The sequence below is a fragment of the Ammospiza caudacuta genome, chromosome 10, assembly GCF_027887145.1.
Source record: "Ammospiza caudacuta isolate bAmmCau1 chromosome 10, bAmmCau1.pri, whole genome shotgun sequence".
NCBI lineage: Eukaryota > Metazoa > Chordata > Aves > Passeriformes > Passerellidae > Ammospiza > Ammospiza caudacuta.
Window position 1 is genome coordinate 17,987,428 of NC_080602.1, and position 24,093 is coordinate 18,011,520.

Sequence of the window (24,093 nt, forward strand, 5' to 3'; positions counted from 1 at the left end):
CAAACAAAAAGCAGGGGTAGTTAGTAGAGTCTTAGATCAAAAGCTAGCCTAGGTCTGCACGGGGGGGGCAGCTGCCTGTTAGGGTGTTACCTTCTGCAGTAGGATACATTCTGGACAGACTTTAGAATTAAGCTTCTCAAACAAACAGCCTAAAAAATACCTTTTAAAAACTGTTAGTTTTAGATATTTCCTAGTGCTCCAACTAACATTGTCTAAAACATGTGAGCAGCTTCCTTAAGTAATTAATTTACATAAATTTCTTAAAGCTTAATTGTTTGTTAGTGAATTGTATGTATTGAGATTCTTTTCCTAGTGATGTGGCTTTATATTGTTTTAATTATAGACATTCGAATTTATTGTGCTGTATCTTTTTTTGTTGGATAAACAGAAAAACCCCAAGGTTAATATATCATGAAACTCATTGATTCTAAACATCTCCCATGGAAGCACAGCCAACCTGGCATGTGTACTTGCCAACAGCTATAAAAGTAGTGTTTGTGTGGATGATATTTGGCCTGGCATTCAAAAGCTGCAATATTTAGTGTTTCTTGACAGATCACCAGGGAGACTTCAAGGTTTTACTCACCTGCCAGCTACTGCTGCTGCCCCGTTACGCTCATCCCTCCCCCGTGCTCAGAGGCTGAACAGGGCCAGAGTGGGAGCAGCTCTGGGCACTGCTAGGATAACTGCAGGTATTTCCAGTCTCCATCCCAGCTGCCCCACTCACCCACCTCCCTGCAGTCTGCAGAAGGGAACAGTTGGCTTCAGCTATGTCACTGCCAGGTTTAAACAAAGGGACTTTGCACAGATGTGGTCACATAATGACTCTGGCAGTCCAACCTCAGAGAAAGGGGTGGAATAGTAGTGCTGAACTGCTTGAGGTTGCATTACGATGTGCTTATGTTAACACTAATTAACACACATTTTATGTGGCTCATTTGTCACATTAGAATTGCAAATGATACAGTGACATTTTCCCTAAGGTGTCTAGGAAGAGCTGTAAGTCTGCCTTTCTCCTTTCTTACCAACCAAGATAGTTAAACTGAAAAAGATTTAGGAAAAAGCCACATGGAACAATTAAAGGTACAGAATGACCACCATAAAAAAGCATGTTAGAACTCTGGGAAAAATCACCTAAAGGACGGGTCAGAGATCCCTCAAATGATGAATTTAATTGATTGAGTGGGTGGCAATCATTGTTTGTTGCTCCCTCAAGTGCTTAGAGCCAGCAGGTATGAAATAAAGCTAATCAGGTACACATTAATAATTAACAAATGGAGACAGTTCTTCACCTGACAAGGTGTAGAAGTCCTTGTTCCTGGATCATCTACATGTTAAAGTTATGCATGAGTTAAAAGGGAGTCTGGACAAATTCACATATAAAAATCAGTTGTTGGTAACTAAGGGTGCAGAACTGACATTCAGCTTAGGGAACTCCCGATCACAACATAAAGTCCTGGGGAAATAAGATCTTTACTTGGTCTTTGGTCCATACTAAGAGCCCACATTCAATTACAAGATACAGGACTAGAAGTGGTATTGGTTTTATCCACAGAGGCTGTCTTTATCTTCATATATTCTATATATTTATTCTGACTCAAGTCTGTTAATGAATTTATCCAGCTGACAAGCCCTTACTTACTTACAGGCACAGGCTCAGGCACATGCTGGGATTCTGGGGCTTGTCCTGGGCAGGGCCAGGAGAGGGACTCAAAGATCCTTGGGGGGTTCCTTCCACATCAGGATATTCTGTGATTATATGCACTTCCCTTCTTGGCTAGGTTGTTGTGTTCTTTGGGGGTTTTTGGAGGGGGGTCAGATCAAAGGAAACATCTCCTGATGTTTGAGATTTTTGAATTACTGTATTAAATATATCACTTTGTTTGTTTAATAGTGTAGATGACAGCTTAGGGCTTACTGTCTGCATGACATCATTTACTTGGTCTAGTTAGTCCTGTTGGAACAACTTCCTGAAACAATAATACAGAAATTCAGAGGGCAGTAATATGCGTGACCCTCACAATAGGTGAGCTAAGGAAATTTTTAATTTATCTAAGTAGGTTTTTTGCAGAGTCATAATGTTACTATTCAGACCCATTTTAACAATGATTTTAGTATCTCTCTGTTCCTCTTCTCCTTACCATTATATGAATAAGATTTTACATCTACCCTGCAGCTGTTTCCATGAGACTATATTCCTTACAGAATAAGCCACAATGCTGGAAATAGGGAGGGTTTTGAATTCTCATTTCATCTTTGTGACTGATTCACATGACTTTGAACAAATCATGTAAGTATCTGTGCTGTGCTGTCTCTAAGTTGAAGATAACAGCAGCCTTATAGGAATGCTTTTAAAGTAAACTATGTAAAATTCATGAAGATTTAAATTGTGATTTACTAGTATTTTTGAAATACTGCTTTAGGGATGGAAAAGCATGCTAATGAACCTTGAGTGCATAGAACAAGCTATGTTTTGTGGCTGGCTCAAAGTGGTCTGTCATATGAATCAGAATGTGTGGGATGCAAGTGGAGTCTGTGTGCAGATGGGGTTTATTCATTCTCTGTATTTCTCATGGTGCCTCATGAGGAACAAATATCTGCCTGAGTTCAGTGAGAAAACCTGTTCTAGGACTTCTGCAGAACTCAATTGCTAACATGGTCTATTTTATACACATAACAATTGTAACTGGAAGTCTGCCAAGGAGTGTCAGGCCCCTCTAACCTACCAGCCTGACAGGGGAACTGTGGTGCAGTTCCCCTAAATGTGACTGTGAGAATGCTCCGAGTTACTTCTCTGCAGAAACTGCAGTGCATCCAGAAGGAAGTTCTGTGCTCAGGTATTGTTCAGGCAGATATTTGAGATGTTGCCAAGTTATGCAGTGAAATCTGGGATCTGAGAAGCTCTGTATTTTTACAGACATACACTGAAAAGGTATAAATAGCAGATGATCCAAACAGTCCCTGCCCTAAAGACCTTCTGGGTGTTGCAAGTTGAATGGAGACAAGGCATTGCTCTGAGATAGGAAAAAGCTATTTTCTTTTATTACATGGTTCTCACAGACTTTTTTCCTTAGAGATATTTTCCGTGGAAGTCTAAACTCTAAGAATTTGTATAGTAAAATGGGGATTTTTTCACTTTCTAGTAATGAAGTCACACATATTTACAGCATTATCATGTAGGAATCCCAAGTAGCAATTACTAATTAGAAAGAGGGGGAAGATACTCCTCATTTTACTGAGGAAATGGAGCCGTGATGAATTAAAGAGACTTTCCCTGACTCACAAGAAACTTAATGTGGAGCTAGAAATTGAGCCCAGACCTCCTGAAATTCAGTTCACTGTTTCAGTCATATGGCCATCTTTTTCCAAGTATCAAATATGTACACAAGGCTTTCCAGTTTAGACTTCACATTAGTTTCCAATGAAACTTTGCCCTTTCACTCATTTTAGCAAAAGGCAAACATTTGCCCATTTGTCTCAATAGTAAGTAGAAACTGCTCTCTATACAATGACAATTTCCTCTCCATTCACATGCTTCTCATCCTAGTATTAAAGCCAGCCTGTGTCAGCAAGGGCCCGTTTAAATTAGAAACCAAATAATATTTCAGGGATGCCTTGGGCTGTCTTGTGGAGAGGGTTCTTTGCAACCCTTGCCAGTTACTACTTGGTGGTCCTGCCAATCCTTGCTAAGTTTCAAAACAGAAGTTGCTCAAGCTGGAGCAGCACTGCCTGCCCGGCATACGCAGCTGGACAGCTGGAGAGCCAGGACCCAGCAAGGCCTGCTGCTCAACCAGGCACAGTTCACCAGACCTTGTAAAGGGACAGGGGAGTGGCACTGTCCTAATTGTTAACATTCCTCCTCTGCAAGGCTTCTCCTGATACTCATTTAATAAGCCTAGGCTCATAAAGTCTAAACAATTTAGGCAATCCACTGGTAGCTGATGTGTGTGTGGAGATAGAGATGCAGCCAGACTAAGTGAAGAGTGAAATGCCTCATTTCTGACTTTGCCAAGCTGTATCTGGCAGCTGCAGATGAAGTAATAGCTCAGGCAGCTGTACCCAAGGACAGAATTTATGTTGGGAGTACCTCAGGAGCTGTACTTCAGGCCGCGTTTGCACAGCCACAGCTCCTACTTGAGTGCATGTGGCCCATCTGCCAGCGTGGTTCTTCTCACACAGTGAGTAATACCCATAAGCTCCAGTCTGAAAGCTCCTGCCAGTGGCAACAACAATTAGGGATGTGGTATTGCTGTGTTCTCAGAGAGACAAAAGGCAGGTTCAGCAGAACTGACTGAAACATGCAGGTATTCCCATGTCACAGCAACAGTTTTAAATAGGCACACCTTCACATGTAGAAAGGAGTGAGCATCTAGAAACTGTTGTGTCTGGAGGTTTGTTATTTTCTGTGGAGCTGTTTTTGAGTATTTTAGCATTAAATGGGAAAAAGCATCATTGCCTTCATTAGCATTTAATTCAGAATTATTTTCAGCTCATAGTGGAGCAGGGAGATATGGTGACTAGATGTTAAACTTTCATTGATGGGATGAAGAGATCTGAGGTTTGGACTGGAAATGAGACTTAAGTGAACATGGGACAGGGAGGAAAAATGAAGTTTCATTAACCTGGGAAATGGGTTTTGTTAAAAAGAGAGAGAGCCACAATGTTTCTATAGTTTCAAAGTTTTTATGGCTTCTCAAGAAAAATAAAAGAAACATTGTTTCAGCTCATCTTTAAAATACACAAAGGAAAGGCAGTGCCAAAAGGGAGAGTATTTTTGCTGATTGTACTCTCAATGTTCTCTCTTTAATGGTATTTTTCTTGTCTTTTACTATGTTTGAGTCAAAGAGATCCACTCTGCATAGTTTTAGAGTAACTTTGTTAATGTTTTTTTGATAACTTCTGCTTATCAGCCTAAGGCTTATTGGCCATAACTGAACTGTGAGCTGAGTAAATTGGTTGTTAGTGCATTTGCAAACAGTTCAGCCTGATTACATTCATCCAAGCACCAATTTTACAGCTGTGTCAGTGGGGCCATTAAAGGACTTGAGCAAGCAAGCAGGCAGGCACCCTGCACATACCTCTCTGAGCATCGTGATTTACTGCCTCTGTCTGCTGCCTTTTACAGCTGTGTGCTGGCTAGTGTCCCTGTCTTGCTGCTTAGCTTTTTTCAGTCCTGTAATGCTGCATCCTTACTGTGGAATCCGAATCTGACTTTGCCACTGAAAAACGGCCTGTGGCTTTTCTAAAGTTCTTTTCCCATCTTCCTTGGGGTTACCTTGTGCTTAGAAAAACAAACTGCTAGGGGTCATAATAGGTGGACACAAATACTTTCCTCTTAATCCACTTCTTTTTGACTACTCTATGTTCTTTGACCATTTTCCAAAGTTTCTCTTGTGTTTTGTTTTGACTTAGCCTGATAGCTGAAAACTTTACTGTTAATTATTATTTTTGACAGTTACGACATTGATATTTCACCCTCCCATAGTATCCTCTGACCTGCAGGTATTAGAATGCACAAAGATATACCCAAAATGTCACAAAGGAATGCACATCACATACAGCTATGAATTAGTTCAGATAAGCAGAGTACAGTATCTCAAGGAGACACAACAAGCATCACTGACTTGAATATCTGCAGTGAGAAACAGTTTTGGAGTAATTCCTGATTACGGAATCAGTACATTAAAACAATCTGGAATAATAACTTGCAATTTTTTGCTAAGCTGAGATTCACAAGTAGATGGATTCATCTAATTAAATCAACAAATCATTGCCTATTGGGATGGAAGGATATGAAGTGCACAAGGAAGGTGGGGGGAGGACAGCTACAAGAGTTAAGTGTCTAAACAAGGATACTCTGAAAAGCATTTGGCTGTGGTGGGTCCTCTGGAGGCTGGGTAGTTGGTTCTTTTTTGCTTCAGAAAAAAAGGGAAAAGGGGCCATGTGGCATTCTGGTTGATAGCAGCATATGTTATTTGACTTGTGAGAGATAATAGTGTCAGAACTCTGACATTGTTTCCTTCGTTTTCTCACTAATTAATATGTAAGCAGAAATAAAAGTATCATCCTTAACTGTGGCTGAAGGTTCACATGTTAATATTTTTCCAGGTGGAACTTGCAGAAATTTGCACAAAGAGCGAACGTTACATTGGCACAGAAGGTGGAGGAATGGACCAGTCAATCTCTTTTCTGGCAGAAGAAGGAACTGTATGTGTACCTTTGTAATCTAAGCTAACAATGTAGCATTAATTTATGTAAGCAAAAAAATACCTTCATTAGTATCTAGAAGAAAGACAAGACTAGAAACTGGAATACCCTAATAAGCAGTATAAGCACCATTGGTATACAAATGAATCAGGAATTAAATTTACAAACTTGGGTACATTGGTGTATGACAAGTTTGAATGGATATGATGAGGAAAATCAGAAATGGCAAGGAGGAAGGAAAAGATGTGGGGAAAGATGTACTCTAGAAGAGCACCAGGTTCCACTATTTGGCTAATTCATGCTGAACTTAGAATGTTTCCCATATAATGAAATCTGAATGGTCGGCATGCCTTGTATTCAGTGCAAATGGGATAATTACTACAAAAATGCTTTCTTGAAACTTCTTATAACCAAACAGTTCTAGGAAGTTTTGCCAGGTTCAGTTACAAAGACAATGGAAACTTTTTTTCACCAGTTTTGCTAATTCCAGACAATTCTGTGGCTGGATTTTGATGTAGAAGGCATTTAGCAGTCTTAAACGTGGTGACAGAAGGTGAACTAGCTGTGATAAACAAGGCCTGCCAAGTTATGCATGAGTGCTTGCAGAGGAATTTACAGTGAGGTTCATCTGCTGTCCCAGAAGGTGCACAGGACTGCAACTGTTCAAACCTCAGACCTGTCAAAGTACTTTTATTGGAATTAATGTAGTGTTTCATAACAACCTTTACTTTCCTTATGATTGTGGCATTATATCTCTACAGCTTTTGTTCCTAATGAGATGTCTTGGATTGTCTTACACAAAAAAACCCCTCTTTCCTAGAATTACACCAAACATTTAATGCCATCATGAGACACATGTATTTTCAATTTCACATCACTGTACCTACTCTACACCTTTCCTTCATGTTTTTACTGTTAGTAGTAAAAACACAGTGACATGAATAATGAAAGAAGGAAGCAGCAGATTTTCCTGCCATACACAGACACGATTATGTAAGTGGAAGCTTTTCTGATATATAGCAGCGGTGACCAAAAAGACAAAGAAAACGTTAGCACAGATGAGAAAAGAATTGTGAACAAACCAGAAAAATATCCTTGCTTCAGTGTATTTGCAGCTGAATGAAGCTTGAGCCACCCATCTTAAAAAAAAGAGAAAAGTACCGTAAAGGACACTGAGGTTTATCAAAGCTATTTTTTAAAATATGAGCATTGACTGAACAATTTAAAACTTTTTGGCTTGGAAAAGAAGAAGCTTTGAGGGTGATACTTTGAAGTTTGCAGATTCCCTAAACAAGTAAAGAGAAGGTAAATGGAGGATTCAATGTTTTTCATAACTGAAGAACTAATAGAAACACAATGACATTAGCAAGCAGCTTGTAAAAAACAAACAAGGAAGTTTGGGTTTTTTCCCAAAACATTAATTGTTAAATTGAGAAATACCATACATTGTGGAAGGCAGAAGTTTTAAAAGGATTCAAAAAAGACCTTTGTGGATACACTAAGAGAGTGTTAAACTGTATGTAGCTATCTAATTTAATAGATGTTTCTTCCAGTGTGAGTATAACCATTGTAATCTTTGCTTATGGGAATCTGGAAAAACATACCCCTAAAAAGATTGCTTTGTATATGTTCTATCTTTATATTCCCCCTAAATAGCCATTTATGGCTACTGTCAGAATCAGGACACTAGACCAGCTTAGTGGTACATTCTGGTCTAATGGAGCAGATCTTAAAGAGTATATTTAAATGTAAGCAAGTCTGTCTGTCTTGATAGGAATTCTGTGATGGGGTCCAGAATCTCAATGGCAGGGAGTAACACATATGCTGTACATAATGTACAAGCAGATTTGTCATTGTTTATTTAGCACTCTAGCTGCTCAAGGGACTCTTTGGGGTTGAACAATGCCAAAACCAGAAAGATGTCCCTGCTTGCACAGTTACAGTCTATTCTAAGAAGCCAAAACAGGGCACATGATTTACAACTTACCCCAGTGAAAAACCAGATGTGAATTTAATCTCTTGATTACATTACATCCTGAATTATTTAATTAATGGATGCCTAACTTATTCCATGAAAAGGTCACAAATGTTGGGAACATCTTACACAGCTTGTGTAAGCATGTGTGAGGCAAGGCAGTCTCTTATGTCAGAAAGGAGGAAACAGTAACTACGTTCTTACACTTAGTTTTATTTAGTTTCTTGGTTTGATTGTCTGTATGTACCATGATCACTGCCTCAAATCAGTCTGAAAATGTTGGTCCCATACTGTACCTCAGTGTACTAATCTTGCTGGAGTGCAAAATGAGAGGACTGAGGGGGAGATGGACAGTGATGAAGGGGCAGGGAATGCAAAGCCCCTTGTTTCTAGGGGCATGCACATTAGCTTCAGCCAGGCCTGGTACTTCTCTGCAGATCAAAGTGAAACTGTTGTCTTAAACAGGCAAGAAAAATAGGTTGGGTGGGGTTCTATAAAATGCTGAAAAAACCCAAAGACTTAATGGAAACATTTTAAAATCCAGCTACAGGGAAGGGTTTGAAGTGTATGTGTAACTTGACCAATGAGGTTAAATCTCTTTTCTTCCTGTTTCATGTCAGTTTTCTTTCCTTAACTGTGCCTGGATTTTCAAGAGAAAAAACATGCAAATTTGCATTTGATTTATAGAACTAAGTGCACTGTTAGCTAGTAGTAAATTAAAATTAACCATTCATTTTTCTTTCAATAGGCCAAGTTGATAGAGTTCAGTCCACTGAGGGCAACTGATGTTAGACTTCCAAGTGGAGCAACGTTTGTTATTGCGAACAGTTGTGTTGAAATGAATAAAGCAGCAACTTCTCATTACAATATTAGGGTAATGGAGTGTCGGCTGGCTACAAAGGTAACGCATGGCTTATGTCAAACTCTAATGAAACCTTCATCTAAATATGTGCTTTTTTCTACTTCTGACCAGTTGTGTCTTTAACACCTGGCTAGGTGCTACTCTTATATAACTTTTCTTTCCAGAACCGGACACTTCCATATGCAGGAACAGAGCTCCTGCTGAGCTTAATTGAAGTACAAGGACTGTGTCCTTATATAGAAGATTATGTAATTTAGTTCTATTAAATTATTTTTATTATATTTCAGTGGAGGAAATAAGTCTATTTTTCAGAAAAAAATATTCCCAGTTAATAAGATAGACTGTTTCTAATTAAAGCTGAATAAGCTGAATAATGACAAATAATGGAAAGCAACCAGTATGGTCACATGTTTATATGTATATATGGCAATAGATGTGTATTTTCTAGGATTTAGAGAGCATCCAAGCTAGTAGTTGAAGGCCTGGAAGTAATATTAGAAATGCTGAAGAGCAGCATGTGTCTCAGCATAAAGTTCAAAAACAGGCTTGAATGAAACCCCAGCATTTAGAGTGTACTGCCAGTTTACATCTTGAAATTATCTCTAAGGTGTATGGAAACTGAACAGGGGAAATCTAAGTTCTGCTTTAATTCTGGATTTTGTATGTTTAGGAGCATGTAGATGTAGGGTTTGATTTGAGTTCTTCATGAGAAGACAGTACATTTTTCTTTGATAAGAGTAAATGAGGAGTAAGCATAAAGATTCACTGCAGTTGCACCAACATAGGGTGCTCTAGGAAAGAACAGAATGTGGGTCACAAAGTCTAGAAGAAAGCTTTGAAATGCAATATGGAACTCCTTGCCACAGAATATCAGACCAATATCTGATCAATATTCAAAAGTACTTTGAACATTTGCTAGTGTCATGATTCCATTAAAAAATAATTTTTTACAAGTTTTAGTTAGTGCTAAAAAAATACTTGAAGATCTGATCAGACATTGACAAAATGTATTAAAAAATAATGTGCTGCGATTTTTTTGAGGAGGGAAGCTAGACTTCAAATGACTTTTTAAATGGGCTTTAAACTCAAGTATCAAAGGAATAGTTGCATTTCCATTGTATCTAAGATGTGGTAAAACAAATAGCACCAATGACCACAGTTAAAGCTGTTGTCACTGAAGTTAATAAGATTTTTAAGCCATTAAGAAAATTAAGATAAGGACCTGCCTATTTGTTAGTTCTGTTATAACTGATAAATCTCTAATTTGGGATTGCTAATGGACAAAATATATGTTTTTAAGAGGAACTTCTTTTTTTTTTACATAAGGAATAGAGAGCCTTCACAGATAATCCATTCTAAAAGGCACTGTACAATGAGTGCATTAAGCTGTGAGAGCTTTTGAAGTTATTGTTCCATATACCAGACTTTGTGAATTGAATCACAGTTTTCTAAATTGCTTTAAATTATTAGTCCTGTACAGTATACTGAAGAGGTAGTAAGGAAACATCTTTTCTTTTACATTTCTGTTAGCTATGATGCAATCTCTAAAAATGCACTTTTAGCAGATGCTCGACTGTAAGGAGACTAACAACATACACCTGTCTGTTTTTAAACATATGCTACCCAGATGGAAAGCTGCACACACTATAAAAATACATTGAGCCAGGAAAAGTCTGTCTTTAGGAAGAGGTCACAGTGGGGTGAAGGAGGGCAGGTATGTAAGTTGAAACAGGAAAGTCTTTTAAGCACCATTAAGCTAATGGAACTATGAACTAACATGCTGGGCCTTGCAATGATGCTTTAAAAGAAATTCTCATTCTAAGTGCCTTAGGATAGGCTTTCCCCCCCCCCCCTTTTCTGCTTTAGGTAATTCTAGAATTTCATACTGCTATACTGCATAGGCAAAGATGCCAACACAACATATCCCTGCTAGCATTAGTGTAGAACATTTTGCTATCAGTCAGTGAGTTCTTGATCATCCTGGTAATTTGTCTTTCTTAGATTCTCTTCCTTTCCCTTCCCTCAAGAGAATCATTTTTTGCCTTTCTCTTCCCCTCTCTCTGTTCTTGTAGCAGCCTCTCAGTGCTCTCCTGCACTCTGTCACAGTGAGTTTCCAGTTTAAAGACGTTTCCTGTCCTCACTGCTCCGAGCTCCCCCCGGCTGGGCTGGGGATGTCACCCCCCTGCTTCACCCTCAGCCTGGTGTGGGGCCAGCAGTGGCTGCAGCTGCAGGGCCACCATCAGCTCCTGGGCACAGGGCTCAGATGGCATTATAGAAATGCTATGTGTAAGGAAATGATGCTGCTATAAAAGTATTCCTGGACTTACTCTTAGTCAGACTTTCTTGTATTTATATTTGTCCCATCATTTGCCAAGTATGTTTTCCTCTCAGTTACTCACAGTTTTCCAGTGTGCCTATGTTGAACAATAAAGAATAATAAAGCCCAAAGATTCTATATCCTGGCAGTTCAGAGCTGCTTGATGTCCATATCTTTAATCAATCTAGTCAATGATCATCAAGAAAATATCCAACTGTGGGAGAAGTATTGGGATTAGTTTTTGCACATTAAAGAGATGGGATTTTTTCCCCCCATTTCTGTTCCACGTCCATTACCATTCAAGCTACTGCAGCTAAACTATTTTCAAAAACCATTTCTGTTTGCCCATAATATTTTTCCCAGTGCTGTTAGAATCAAACCTTTGCTCTAAGCAGGATAGACCTTTCCAGCAAAGCCATGCCCACTGGCCCAACAGGGTCAGTTTCTATTTGGAACATTTGACCTGTAAAGCCCCGGTGTAGTGGCTTGCCTGAAATACAGCATCTCCCTTCAAGAAATGGGAACAGATGTGACAAAGCATGTGGCATATTTCTGCAGGGGATCATTTATTAAAAAAGAAAGTAGAAAAAATTTTGTTGCCTTATAGAATAGTATTGTTTGTAAATTCTGTTTAACTTCTCATAATGAAGTCCAAGGGATGCTAAATATTGGGATGAAAGCATGAGGAAAATAATTTGCATTCATTTAGCACCTTGAAGAAGATGTGTATGCACCACCATACAACATATTTAACTAAAATGAAGCAGTAATTTTTATTGACTTATCAGTAAATAAGCTAATATACAAATTGCATAAAGGCTGTAGAGTTCTAGGTATTCAGAGTCTTTAAAAAGGAGGCCAGAAGTGACTTAACCAGTCTTTTACAGAAAAAATTGTCTCATGCTGATTTCTGCATTAGGCACTAAACAGTTCTGCTTCTTTCCCTCCCACTGAACATGTAAAATTGTGTTTTAAATAGCAACAAAGTTATATGATGAGGATTTTGTTTGTTTTGCTCTGCTGAGCCTCACATAAATCTCAGTGAGTCACTAGATGGCACCAAAAGTAGTTAATTTTTAGATACTGCAATAAAGCAAAACTGGAGGGGCCCCTGCAAAAAAAGCTCTGTTGGGGGAGAGCAAGAATCTACACCAGATAGCTGGGCAGCAGATCTGCTTAAATTTCATGCTGTAACTTTGCACAAAACAAAACAAATACTTTTCAGATATGTATCAAGAGAAATTATTTCAAACCAATCTCATTCTGAACCGGTGCTCATTGAGAAGAATAAAACACATTGGGTGAAATCTTGGCCTTGTTCATAAAAGATTTGAATGCTGATTTGTATAGAAAAAGGATTTAATTCCCTGGTCTTTCTATACTGTTTTAAACTCTTTCCAGACATACAGCTTGATTTGGAAGTTTTAAACTCAATTTAAATGGTGCAGCACTGGACACATACCATGTGCCTGTGAACACAATAAAATGACATTGCTGTGTACCTGCTAATCTTTGTTTTACTTTGTAATCTGCTGAAATTACAGGTGCTAGGTCAATGACCACTGACTATTCATCTATCATTCAAAACATCAAAATATTTCACCTTATGAGGAAAGGTGAAAATGCTTTACCATTTTCATTAGGTGCATAGGAGCATCAACACATATTTCAGCCTTCCAGAGAAAAGCCTGTTGGACATTCTGTCTTTCAGGATTCTGGTGTGTTGTAGTAACGACTGTCAACTGCCTAAACATCACAAAGATACACAAAGCATGGTATCATTGCCAGGAGTGGGGAAAGCAGGTCCGTCTATAACTAATAAATATCACAGCAACCATGTAGGAACGGAACAGATTCAGACCAACACTGTACCACTCCTTTAAAGGCTCAGAAGTTCCTTTAAATTTGATGTTAAAGAAAGTACTTAAATTTTACTTAAAACTCCAGAGATAGAGAAAGGTTATGGTTATTCTCCCCACAAATCTTATGACCACTTTCATATTTTTAAGGCTATTGTGAGAAAAGGTTGTAATGACAACCTCAAATGTTCATCAGAAAATTCCAGGGGTGTATTGGAAATGTCAAACTGAAATGTTAGAGCAAATACTAATAGTATGGAAATAAACTTTTTAAGGACTTCTAGTGTTACTGCATTATAGCATTTGTATAAAGAGTTGTCCAGATGGGATTGTAAAAGGCTGGTAAGTGCTTGAAGTAACAAAGTCCATGGAAGAGGATAAATCACTGATCTGATTTCAAAAAAATAATGCCAGTAGGGCTTTTACAGACAGTATCTGATTTGAGGGAAGAATACCTGTCATTCACAGACCTTTAATAATAAATATAAGTATTGTCTGCTCTTTACTGATAGAAAGTAGGTTCTGATGGTTCTCAATTAAGAGGTGAAAAGAGAAAATGGGCCTTAAAGGTACTTACGGACAACTAAAAGTTTTAAACAGGAAAGCACAATATTTTCTGGTTGTTTGTTTTTTTGTTTTTTTTTTTTTTTTTTTAATTTTAGCTTCTCTCAAAGTCAAAAGGCCTGGAGTGGAGAAAAATGTTGAGACTCCATGATGTGCAAAGCAAGCTGGGAGTTAGCCTAGAGGAAATGCTGACCATTGTCGAGGAGGTATTACATCCTGAGCCTTACAGCGCAGAGGAAATTTGTAAATGCCTGGGAATTAACCTGGAGGAGCTCCACTCTCAGATCCTTAGTCAAAACATGCAAGATGGTGAGCATATATGAAATGGTGGGGTTTACTGTACAATGTTTGTATTATATAAAAGTTTTATGCATTAATAAGTAGTTCAAGTGGAAGTCTTGCCAGAATACTTGGCTGGAATCTTGGTTGGGAAGTGAAAGAATTGATACCATCATCAATTGATATTTTCATTCTAACTTTTAACTTAAAATTGAGCAAACTTTGATTTTGATTGAACAGTTTCTAAAATTATGAAAATAGCAGATCGCTTAACTGGTGTTCAAGACCAGCAGAGATGGGCTTGTGCTTCTGTTCTTAACTGATAAATACATGATCACTTCCTAAAATAGTCACTGGGCAGCAAGTCTCAGCCTTTCCTGAGAAAGTTTCTGTCACTTTACTTTTTCTTCTAGGAAGATGTTGGTGGAGATTAACAATTTGCTATTTAAAGTGTTTCCCATGTATTATTGTTTAGGATTATACCAGGCAGTCAGGAGCATTGTCACACATGAAATGAATCCTGGATTCATATAGTAGGGTTGCTAATAATACCAAATAATAGAGAATTTATGAAATAATTTGTTCGCATTCATAACAAGTTTCCAGTTGAGATCAGAATCTTCCTTTAAGAACTACACAGAATCCTTCTTCCTTGTTTCCATTCTGTGGCATTAATACCTGTATTCTCTTGGAGCCAAATTACATCCTTATCAGTCCTTTCCAAGACTACTTTCAGGAATGTGTACATTGGATGTGTATAGATCTGTAACATACCTATCTATGCTGACACTTAAATAATCTGTTCATCTGGAGTGATTGTAAATTTTATATATTAACCAAGGACCAGGTCCTGAATTTTCAACTTGTTTTGCACCCCAGTGATATCAGACAGTATGAGATTATCTTATTGTCTAATTACACTGCCAGCAGATACCAGGATGGAATAAGATATCTTAAATCAGCTCTTTATCTCCATAGAAAGAGTTTTGATAACTTTGTACTGTCTGTACATGAGGAATATAGGAACCATGTACCTGCACTCTGCAGCACTTTCCTGGGAAGCTGCAAGGTTGTAAATCTTACACAGTCCATGCACTCTCCCTTTCATGAAGCAAGACTATTAACTTACAGATGTTTATACTCCTTATACCTGGTTATAAAACAAAATTCTACAGTTCTGCAAAATTGAGTTGCTTATACAGGTTATCTTGATATTTTAAAAAGTCTAGATGAAAAATTTAGAAATAAAAGCCGTAAAAGAAACTCAAAGGAAATTTTATACTGTAGCTCTGAATACCATTTGCAGATGTTTGCTGAACAGAATCTCTTTAACTTGCATGCCTGTGATTTCATTTGATAAGACCAATTAAAAAGGATTATGCTGAAAGCCTTTTTGCATGTACAATATAAAATTAAATAACAGATTTCTGTAAAACATGCAGAAGAAATAAGACAGACATAGAAAGAATCTAAATCTGCTGGGTTTGTTACACACTATACAGATTACACATTATGTTGGCTTTGGAATATCAGAGGCTGTTTGAAGAAAACATTTTTCTTACTTCCCCTCTACTTTCCCATTCTATTATAATGACAATGCCTGGCTTCTTGATGTGAGAGAGAAAACATGCTGTTAAATAAGTAACCTCTTCAGAGGATTTCAGAGTGTCATTGAATTTCTTTGTTCAACATAAGGAACAAACCATAACATTTAGGAGATCTTTTCATGCCCAGTGATCATTACAAATACTGTTTTGTATTGGCATTATGTCTCATGTTTAAGGATCTAAAAGTGCTCTGTACATACTAAATTATCCTTAAGTCCAGCTTCCCCTCTACTCCTCCAGTGACAGTGCTGTACACTCACATAAAGTTTTATCAGTATGTAAGGGTGACCAGATAAAAACTCCACATCTCAAAGGAACATTCTATGGACTGGCTTTGGTCAAGTCCCAGGCCAGGTCTGGAAGCCCACAGCAACTCTGCATCCCTTTTATAGCAAGTATTCAAGGATTTCTGCAGTTCCCCACTGTACAGCCCATTCGTTCCCCATGTTTGGAGAACTACAGATGGTGTGTAAATCCTCTCTAAACTTTTTGCAGTTGTTCTTTGGTCAACTCAAAATCCTGAGTTTAAAGCTCCCTTGAAAATATTTACACATGGATTGCACTTGTGGCTTCTGAACATCTCTAGAAAAATAATATTTATTACTTTCTAAGGTGCACTGTGCCATAATTTTGGCTTGGACTCGACTGCTTCACAGAACACATAGTGTGTGGTGATTGTGGGACATTAAGTATTTATAAGCTTCGCCACAAAAGGATATTCTTCTGTAAAACACTGTATTCCTTTAATCATGAAATGTTTTTTCTTCTTAAATGAGGTATTTTTAAAACCCATTTTTCCTCTTCATATAAAAAAAAATTAATCTAATTCTAACATTTAAACCAGAGAATGAAAACGCCATGGGAGGAGTAGGCATCCATTTTCTGTGTGGATTTGGCTGTTTAACTCCTATTTGTCCCCTGGAAAGAGAATTCTAAATCTGTGCTGCAAATTCCAGTGGTGCTTGAACAGCCATTCATGGGTGTTGATGGTGACCTGAGTGCAGGAACAGTTTCCACACTCCCTGCACTGATGTGTGTAGGTGAGGGGGTCTCGAGTGTTCTGTCAGCTCAGGGGCACAAAAAGCTCTCTCTGTGCATCAGATGTCCTGCATGACACCTCCAAACTGACAGGCTTCAGAGCACTTTCCAGTTTAAGGGTCCAGGTGCCTAGTTCAGCCTTGCCCTGATCCATGTCATGGAGAAATTTTGGGACATACCACAGAAACTGAGATATGGCTACTCCAGGCAGATGCCATACCTAAAAGATGGAGGCTTTGGGGTGTGCCACAGGTTAGGCACAGGCACTGAATAGTCCAGATTAATTGCAAAAGTCTGTAAAGCCATCAGTCCTCTGGAGGAAAAATCACTTTAAACCAGTAGTTATCATAATCTCAAAACAGGTGTCTGCTAAATGTGTCACCGAATCCAGCGATGACTTGTCCCCTGGTTTATTTTCAGAAAGCTGGATTGCAAGCAGTTACTTGAGCAGTCCCAGTAGAGTAACTGTTCCCCACTTCAAGTAGGGGGTTCACAATCTGGCTCAAATTAAAGCCATCTGGCAGCATTTTCTTATATACATTATGAGCCAGAAACCTTCACCCTCATCATGTTCAATCAGCAGGATGCCTAACAGAGAAGGGTACAATTCCACGTGAGTAATGGTGCTAGAAGCTGTCCCCTACACAACTGCGTGTCCGTGAGTTTTTCCGGTTGTAAATTTCTGACAGTCCCATCAGCCATGTGTAGCTCATTAATCTCCAGTGAAATGTATCTTTAGAAGCTGCCAAAGCAACTAGAAAAAAATATATTGCCTGGAGAGGTTTGGTCTTTAGCTAAAGGTCAGATAGAATTGTACAGGAAGCCTCTACAGAAAGGAATCTGCTGAAGTTGAAGTTGTAACAAATAATAGGAGTTGCTGAGAAGCCACAACATTTACTTATACAGAAAAAAAAAATCCTTTAAATGGACTGGACCGGTTTGCACAATTGCTAAAATTAAAAATATGACCATTCAGTTGAAAATCCACAGTAAACATTTCTGTTATATTTAGTTAACCCAGAATTATTTGGGTCTAATAGCCCAGATTTTTGTCTGTTAAGGGATTTTATATGGATTTTGGACAAGCTTTCATTAACATTAGCTGGGTCACAGCAACTTGGAAGGCTCTTGCTGCAGTGCTATCTACTAGTGCCCTGGAAAATGGCACCATTTTTTCAAGGGCATTTGGTTGTTTGTAAGTGAACTGAATTTACCTGTGCATGGGTGACCTGACAGAAATCCTCTGCAGGAGCAAAGCTCAGAGAACTCGAAAGTTGAAGTGGGAGAAACCAGGCCTTTGTTATAGTTGAGTGGATTAGGAAAGTATATTTACATTTTGGTCTAATTAATTACTTAATTCCATACATTATAGTAGCCTTAAGGATCCACATGCTTTTAAGAATCTGGCATTTGTTCCCTAACCCTGCTTTTTATGTTCTCCTTTGAGCACCACAGAAGGTGAGACCATATAACCCAGTTCTGTGCAATCCTGCAAGGGTTTCTTTGAGGGCTTCCGTTTTTCCTCTTTCAGAGCACTCCAGCCTTGGCTCAGATATAAACTAATCAGGTGTGGACCCTCTAGTTTTGTTTCTTTTAACTGTGACTGGCATAGCAAATGAGTGAGTATGGCTTAGGAAATCAATGGAGCTCATATACAAGCTGTGATGCAGCAAACAGATTCCAATATAGATGTGACTTTTAGAAATATCATCTGTACTCTATCTTCAGTTAGGTAAAGAGGGTTTGTTTGGACTGCCCATTCAAACAGAAGACATAGAAGAAAGTTTCTGTATTATCAGAGGCATTTGGTGTTGAAAGCTGAAAATGCGTGAATCATATCATTATTTTAGAATAAGGCTTAGAGAGTATCGAGCTGTTTGCTATCCTGAAGATAATTTTGCCTGAAAAAAAAACTGCCTGAGAAGAAAAGCAAGCTATAACAAAAATTTTTAAACACAAACATAATTTTTTGGAAATAAAATGCTGCCTATAACAGACCCATAGCTAATGCCAGGATCCCAGCCCTTAACCGGTACTCATTTGGTAAACGTCAGCAAAGGAGTCTGCAAATAACACACAGCCACTCTCTGCTGCCTGGAAGGAGCCAGAGGAAGCTGTGTCAAGGTAGCAAATTCCCCCCTCCACTGAGAGGCTCTCCCAGAGAGAGGAGACAGCCCAGGACACAGGACACAGCTCAGGGCCCCTGGCTCACAGCCAGAGCCAAGAGCCCATTGTGGTTGCCAATTCCCATCATGACGAGCACAACACAACCCCAGAGGTTTTAAGGTAATCTGGCCAGTAGAGCACTGCTCTACCAAAGGGTGGTCTCCGAATCAATCACAGCCTTTGGCAAGTCTGTGGCCTGACAATTGAAACCAGACATGTTTTCAGTTCATTCTTTGGGTTACTACTGTTCTATGGTGATTTACAAGAGAGTGTGAGCTATGGCAATCTCTCACGCAACTTTAGATATTCCCTAAACGAATGCACATTTAGAAATCTCCTTGCTCTAAAACAATGCCTCATAAGAAAAGAATATTTAAAGAGAAACCATCCTTAAAAATAGGCCAAGCTGCCTTTCTTCAGCGTTCAAAATAGAGGCACCACTTTGCAAAACGCAGCGCAACTAACTCCAGCAGCAACGAAATCAGAAACTAAAATATACTCTTCCCGTGTCATACTCTCAAGTCCATGGTACTGGGGGGCACTCAATTTTCTCATTTCTGTCCTAGTTTGAAATGCTTTCAGAAGGCCTGTTCACAAGACAAACAGCACAGGGTTTCTCAGTAGCAGGCTGTATTGAATTACAAAATAAATAGGAGCAGAAGCAGTATCAGCAGTAGCAGAACATTGCTATGTTAAATGTTTCTGTCTCATTTTAGACTAGTTCTGTCTCAGCACTATTTTCAGCATTTACAGTTGTGAAATACTCTGGAGAAAAAAAAAAAAAAGGCATTATAGAGGTGCTGATGAAGTTTTAGTTTGTAAGAATTGCTGCCTGGAGTGTTCAACACGAGAGACTTCATACTGAACCTAATTTTATTTCCAGTTTTTCAAGGAAGATTTCTACATGTATTTGCAAATCTAGATTACTGAAAGTGTCAGAAGTGGTTCCAGAACTTGGCAGTCTCCACAGAAGCGCCAAGTAGGAACTCTGTGGGACTGGGTCAGACAGCAAGTTCTATTTTAAATACAGGGCTGGTCTTGCTTCTCCTTTTACCTCTATTTGAGAGTTTTATCAGCCATTTTAGAAAGCAAGAGAGACCAGGAGTTGAATTGAGAGAGAAACTTCACTCTAAAGGAGAATTTACATGCAGAAAAAAAAGAAGATGAAGGATGTTCTGAAGTGCTCTAGCAAGGCTTTGCTGTGCTAAAATAAGGAAACAGTGCAGTAGGTGCTCCATATAGAGGTTAAAATCCATTAATATTTACCACCCAAACAGCTCACACAAACCAATTAAGTCATAAATTAAATTATGTCATGCATGCTTCTGGTGAACAATACTTCCTAAATAGTAGCCATGGTATTAAAGCAAACAGAGCTATATTGGGAGAGGAAAACAATGGACTACAGCACGACCTTGGGAACAGCAGATCAATTCTCAAATATTAGTTGCAAACCAAACCTTCCTGTAAATATGGGTGGCTTGTGGTGTCTTTAACCACAGCCATCTCCTTCCTTTTTGTGCCCCATTATTCAGGCTTGGTGGAGGTCTCTACGCTGACGGCCACACAGGTTTGGACACCCCCCTGACCCTTCCCAGCAGAATTGCTTTTTCATGGCACAACAGAAAAAATTTAGCCAAAATCCTTGCACTAGTCTTTGATCTTAGTAGGTCAGTACTAACCTGTCTGGGCTTGGCATCTCTTCACATCCACACAGGCAGCACTGACACTGGCAAGTAACCTGTACCAAAAGTGAACCCTGAAAACCAAAGTGAAAGCACCTGTTCTCTTCATGGTACCTTTAATCCAGTATTAACTACAGTCACAGTGAGCCTGCATTGTTGAGAAAAATTGGGTGGTGTTTTTTGTGGTTTGGTGGTTGTTTTTTTCCAAGTAAAGGTCCATCTGCACAGTTCCACAGTTGCTGCAGATTTGGCCTGGAGCAGCCACACACAAGGCCCTGGGCCAGCAGGTGCTGGCTGACAGCTGCCTGCAGGGCACTGGGGACCCTCCAGGTGTTCTGCTGATATTCTGCCTGTGTTCTGCTGCTATTTGAAAACCTGAGAGCTTTAGATTAATGCCCTAATGCTGTCACTGCCAACCCTTAAGCTTCTGCCTTGCCTCTGCAAAGTAAGAGGAGAGACTGAGCCTGTTCAGTGGCACAGGAAATAACCAGAGCATGTGCATGAAGCTGTCAAAATGAAAAAAGATGTGTACATTGCATTTTGATAACCTTTAAACATTATGTTTTATTAGGGCTTTGAAAGAAGATGTAGGAGAACTTTTGCAGAAGACTTTCAGCCTAGCGAGTTCTCATATACAGGATAAATTGCTAAAACCCCACAATTCTATTATGTTTTTGTATGTTGCTTTTGTAGCAAATAATAATGCAATTTTCTTTTTGTGTAGTTTCCACCTTTAAGTTATACCAGCGTGCAAAGCACGTGTATAGTGAGGCTGCCAGAGTGCTGGAATTCCAGAAGATTTGCAGCGAAGCACCTGCCAATGCACTCCAGCTGCTGGGAGAATTAATGAAGCAGAGCCATATCAGCTGCAGGGAGATGTATGAGTGCAGCTGTCCTGAACTGGACCGCCTGGTCGACATCTGCCTGTAAGTTGTGACCACAAGGAAGAGTAATCGCCTGTGGAGAATACGGTTCGAATTGAGGAGAAAACATCACATCCTTGGCTATTGCAATCTTAAAATGAAAGTATTCTTGTCTCTTCTTACAAAATTAATCTCCTGCAGGGACATTACATGGTCAATTGTTTCCCTGCTGACATCTGTGTAATACTTTCAGATGAAAGCCACGGTTTATGGCTTTATTACAGATTTTGCTTTTGGACTGACTCATCGTCACAAGTGTTACGTTAGACTGTTGGCTACTCTTTTTTAAGTTGCAAAAGAAGTCATAAGTAGTTTTCTTAAAACATCATCTTACTTGTTCTATCTGAACTGCTACTTTTTCTCTATTTCTTAGAATTACAGCACCATAGAATGATTTGGGTCGGAAGGGTCCTTAAAGATCATCATGTTCCAACTCCTCTGCCATGGGCAGGGACACCTTGCACCAGACCAGGCTGCTCAGAGCCCCATCCAAACTGGCCTTGGACACTTCCAGGGATGGGGCATCCAGTTTCTCTGGGCAACCTATTCCAGTGCCTCACAACTCTCATATGAAAGAATTTCTTTCCAATAGCTAATCTAAATCTACATTTCTCATGTTTCTTAACCATTTCAGTACTGCTGCCACAGGAGTTCCAGGGAAAAAATGAGCTGTTCTACAATCTTAGGTTGTCTTGGATTTATAATGAAATGTAGTGAAATGCCATTTGCATTTTTTCAATTAAAAAATAAGTTGTCCAGGGTATCAGATAGGTTGGACAGCATTTCACTGTTTAAGAAGTAAGTGTGCTGTTACAGGGGTTGACACTCTGCTTCTCTCTGTGCTGTTTGAGCTTTCCACATATAATTGAGTCCCCATCTCTGCCTCAGCATTAATCTTTCAGCTGTGATCCCTTCCTAACTCAGTTTGGTGGTGAGGAAACAATCTCAATTCCAAAGTACATTCTCTGATTGCCATTTTGTCCCTTCTCTTCTCTCCATACACAGGCTGTTGTTTCCATGGCTCAGCTACAGGGGACGATCAGATCTGGTACAATCGTGTGTTAATCCACAAAGTAAAAACAAACACTTAGTACTCACATCCTACACAGCATTTCATCCCTCCAGCAGGGTCAGCATCAAACAATGGACACATTTCAGTCCTTCCTTATTTCTCTTTTTCTGGTATATTTCATCACAGGACAGACTACCTTTCATCTAAATCCAGTGCCTATAGAAGGAATTTAGTGGTTGGTGATCATGTTAACAGTGGCTGGGGGAAATAAACAGTTGCCCAGCTGGGCTATCCCTGCCTCTGCTCCAACCACCCTGTCCCAACTGCTCCCCACAGTCCCATAATGGCTCCCTGGTGATGCCACCCTCCTAACTTGTGCCCCTAATTGTTCCTTCTTCTCCTTGGAGAAGGGTGTGCTTAGTTTGAGAAACTGCCCTAAGCCGGAGCATTATGGCCCTGCCAGAAGGGAAATGTGGGGTGACACAAGTGTTTCCAGGCCTGGGTCAAGAAATGTTGTTTCACTGTCTCTTAGAAGCAGATATTCCATCCTCTCTCTACATCTTTTCAGTCCTGAAGAAAATAAACAGTTTCAATTTGAAGTTTAAAAAATTAAATAATTAATACCTTACCACCTTTAGAAATTAGTCTGGCTTAGAATGAAAATATCAATTTTACAAGCATGCAATTTACCGTATTATTTTTTTTCTGCACTCATGGATTTTTTAAATTGCAGTACCCATTTATCAGGTTTGTAAATCAATAGAGTATGAAACATGATTATTTAGGTGGGTCTGATTTGTTTTGAAGACAAGATGGAATGTGTGCAAGTCAAAATGTCTTTCTGAGACAGAAATGTACAAACCTAAAAACTGAACAGAAGACTTCTGGACATTGAGAGATTATTTTGCATGTGGGATACACGTGCTCTTTTGTGCTAAAACACAAAGCAGCCTGATAGCCACTGGACAGACTGATAGCAACTGAGCAGAACAAGTTTTGATTCTTCTCTTGGGACCCAGTCCAGGGTGTAACTCCCAGACTGTGTTCAGTTTATTGTATCACATAGTGACCACATCATACAATAAGCTGTGACAGTCACTCAGCAGGACAGTTCCACCAGAGTTACCCCAGCTGCTCAAAGGGAACTGCTGATCTGAGTGTGAGAGGGGAGAACCATCTCCAGGGCCAGCTGGAGACAGAGACTGAGCTCTACTGAATGATCAAAGATCTTGGGCAACGAAGTCTTGATCCTGTGCAAGGCATTGGTATTGCTTGTTCTGAGGCACCACTGGCAGGGCAGGAGCCTTACATTAACATCTGCATTGCTTTTGATACAGTAACTGCCCAGAGCTGGTGCCTCAGACAGTGCCATCCAATGAATGCACCTGGCAGATCTGAGGAACCCATTCTGACAGGGCCTGTTCTCAGGAAAGCTGGGAGGAAACTGTCCTGCCCTGGGCAGGGGACAACAAGCAGGTACAGCCTGGCCAGATGTGCTCTGCAGTGTGGAGTTACCTGTGCCACGTTCCAGCAGACACAGAGTTACCTGTGCCATGTTCCACTATACACAGAGTTACCTGTGCCATGTTCCATTATACA

At 39.4% G+C, this 24,093-nt stretch overlaps 1 protein-coding gene across 1 annotated transcript in view; it reads left to right on the plus strand.

Annotated features, from left to right (window-relative positions):
- The window catches only part of GALK2 (galactokinase 2), a 47,416-nt gene that overhangs the window by 17,809 nt on the left and 5,514 nt on the right, over positions 1 to 24,093 (plus strand). Inside the window, exons 6-9 of the mRNA XM_058811790.1 lie at positions 6,109 to 6,207; positions 8,931 to 9,083; positions 13,883 to 14,093; positions 21,284 to 21,485. Of these exons, the coding sequence (XP_058667773.1) occupies positions 6,109 to 6,207; positions 8,931 to 9,083; positions 13,883 to 14,093; positions 21,284 to 21,485 (665 nt within the window). The remainder of the gene's footprint in view (positions 1 to 6,108; positions 6,208 to 8,930; positions 9,084 to 13,882; positions 14,094 to 21,283; positions 21,486 to 24,093) is intronic.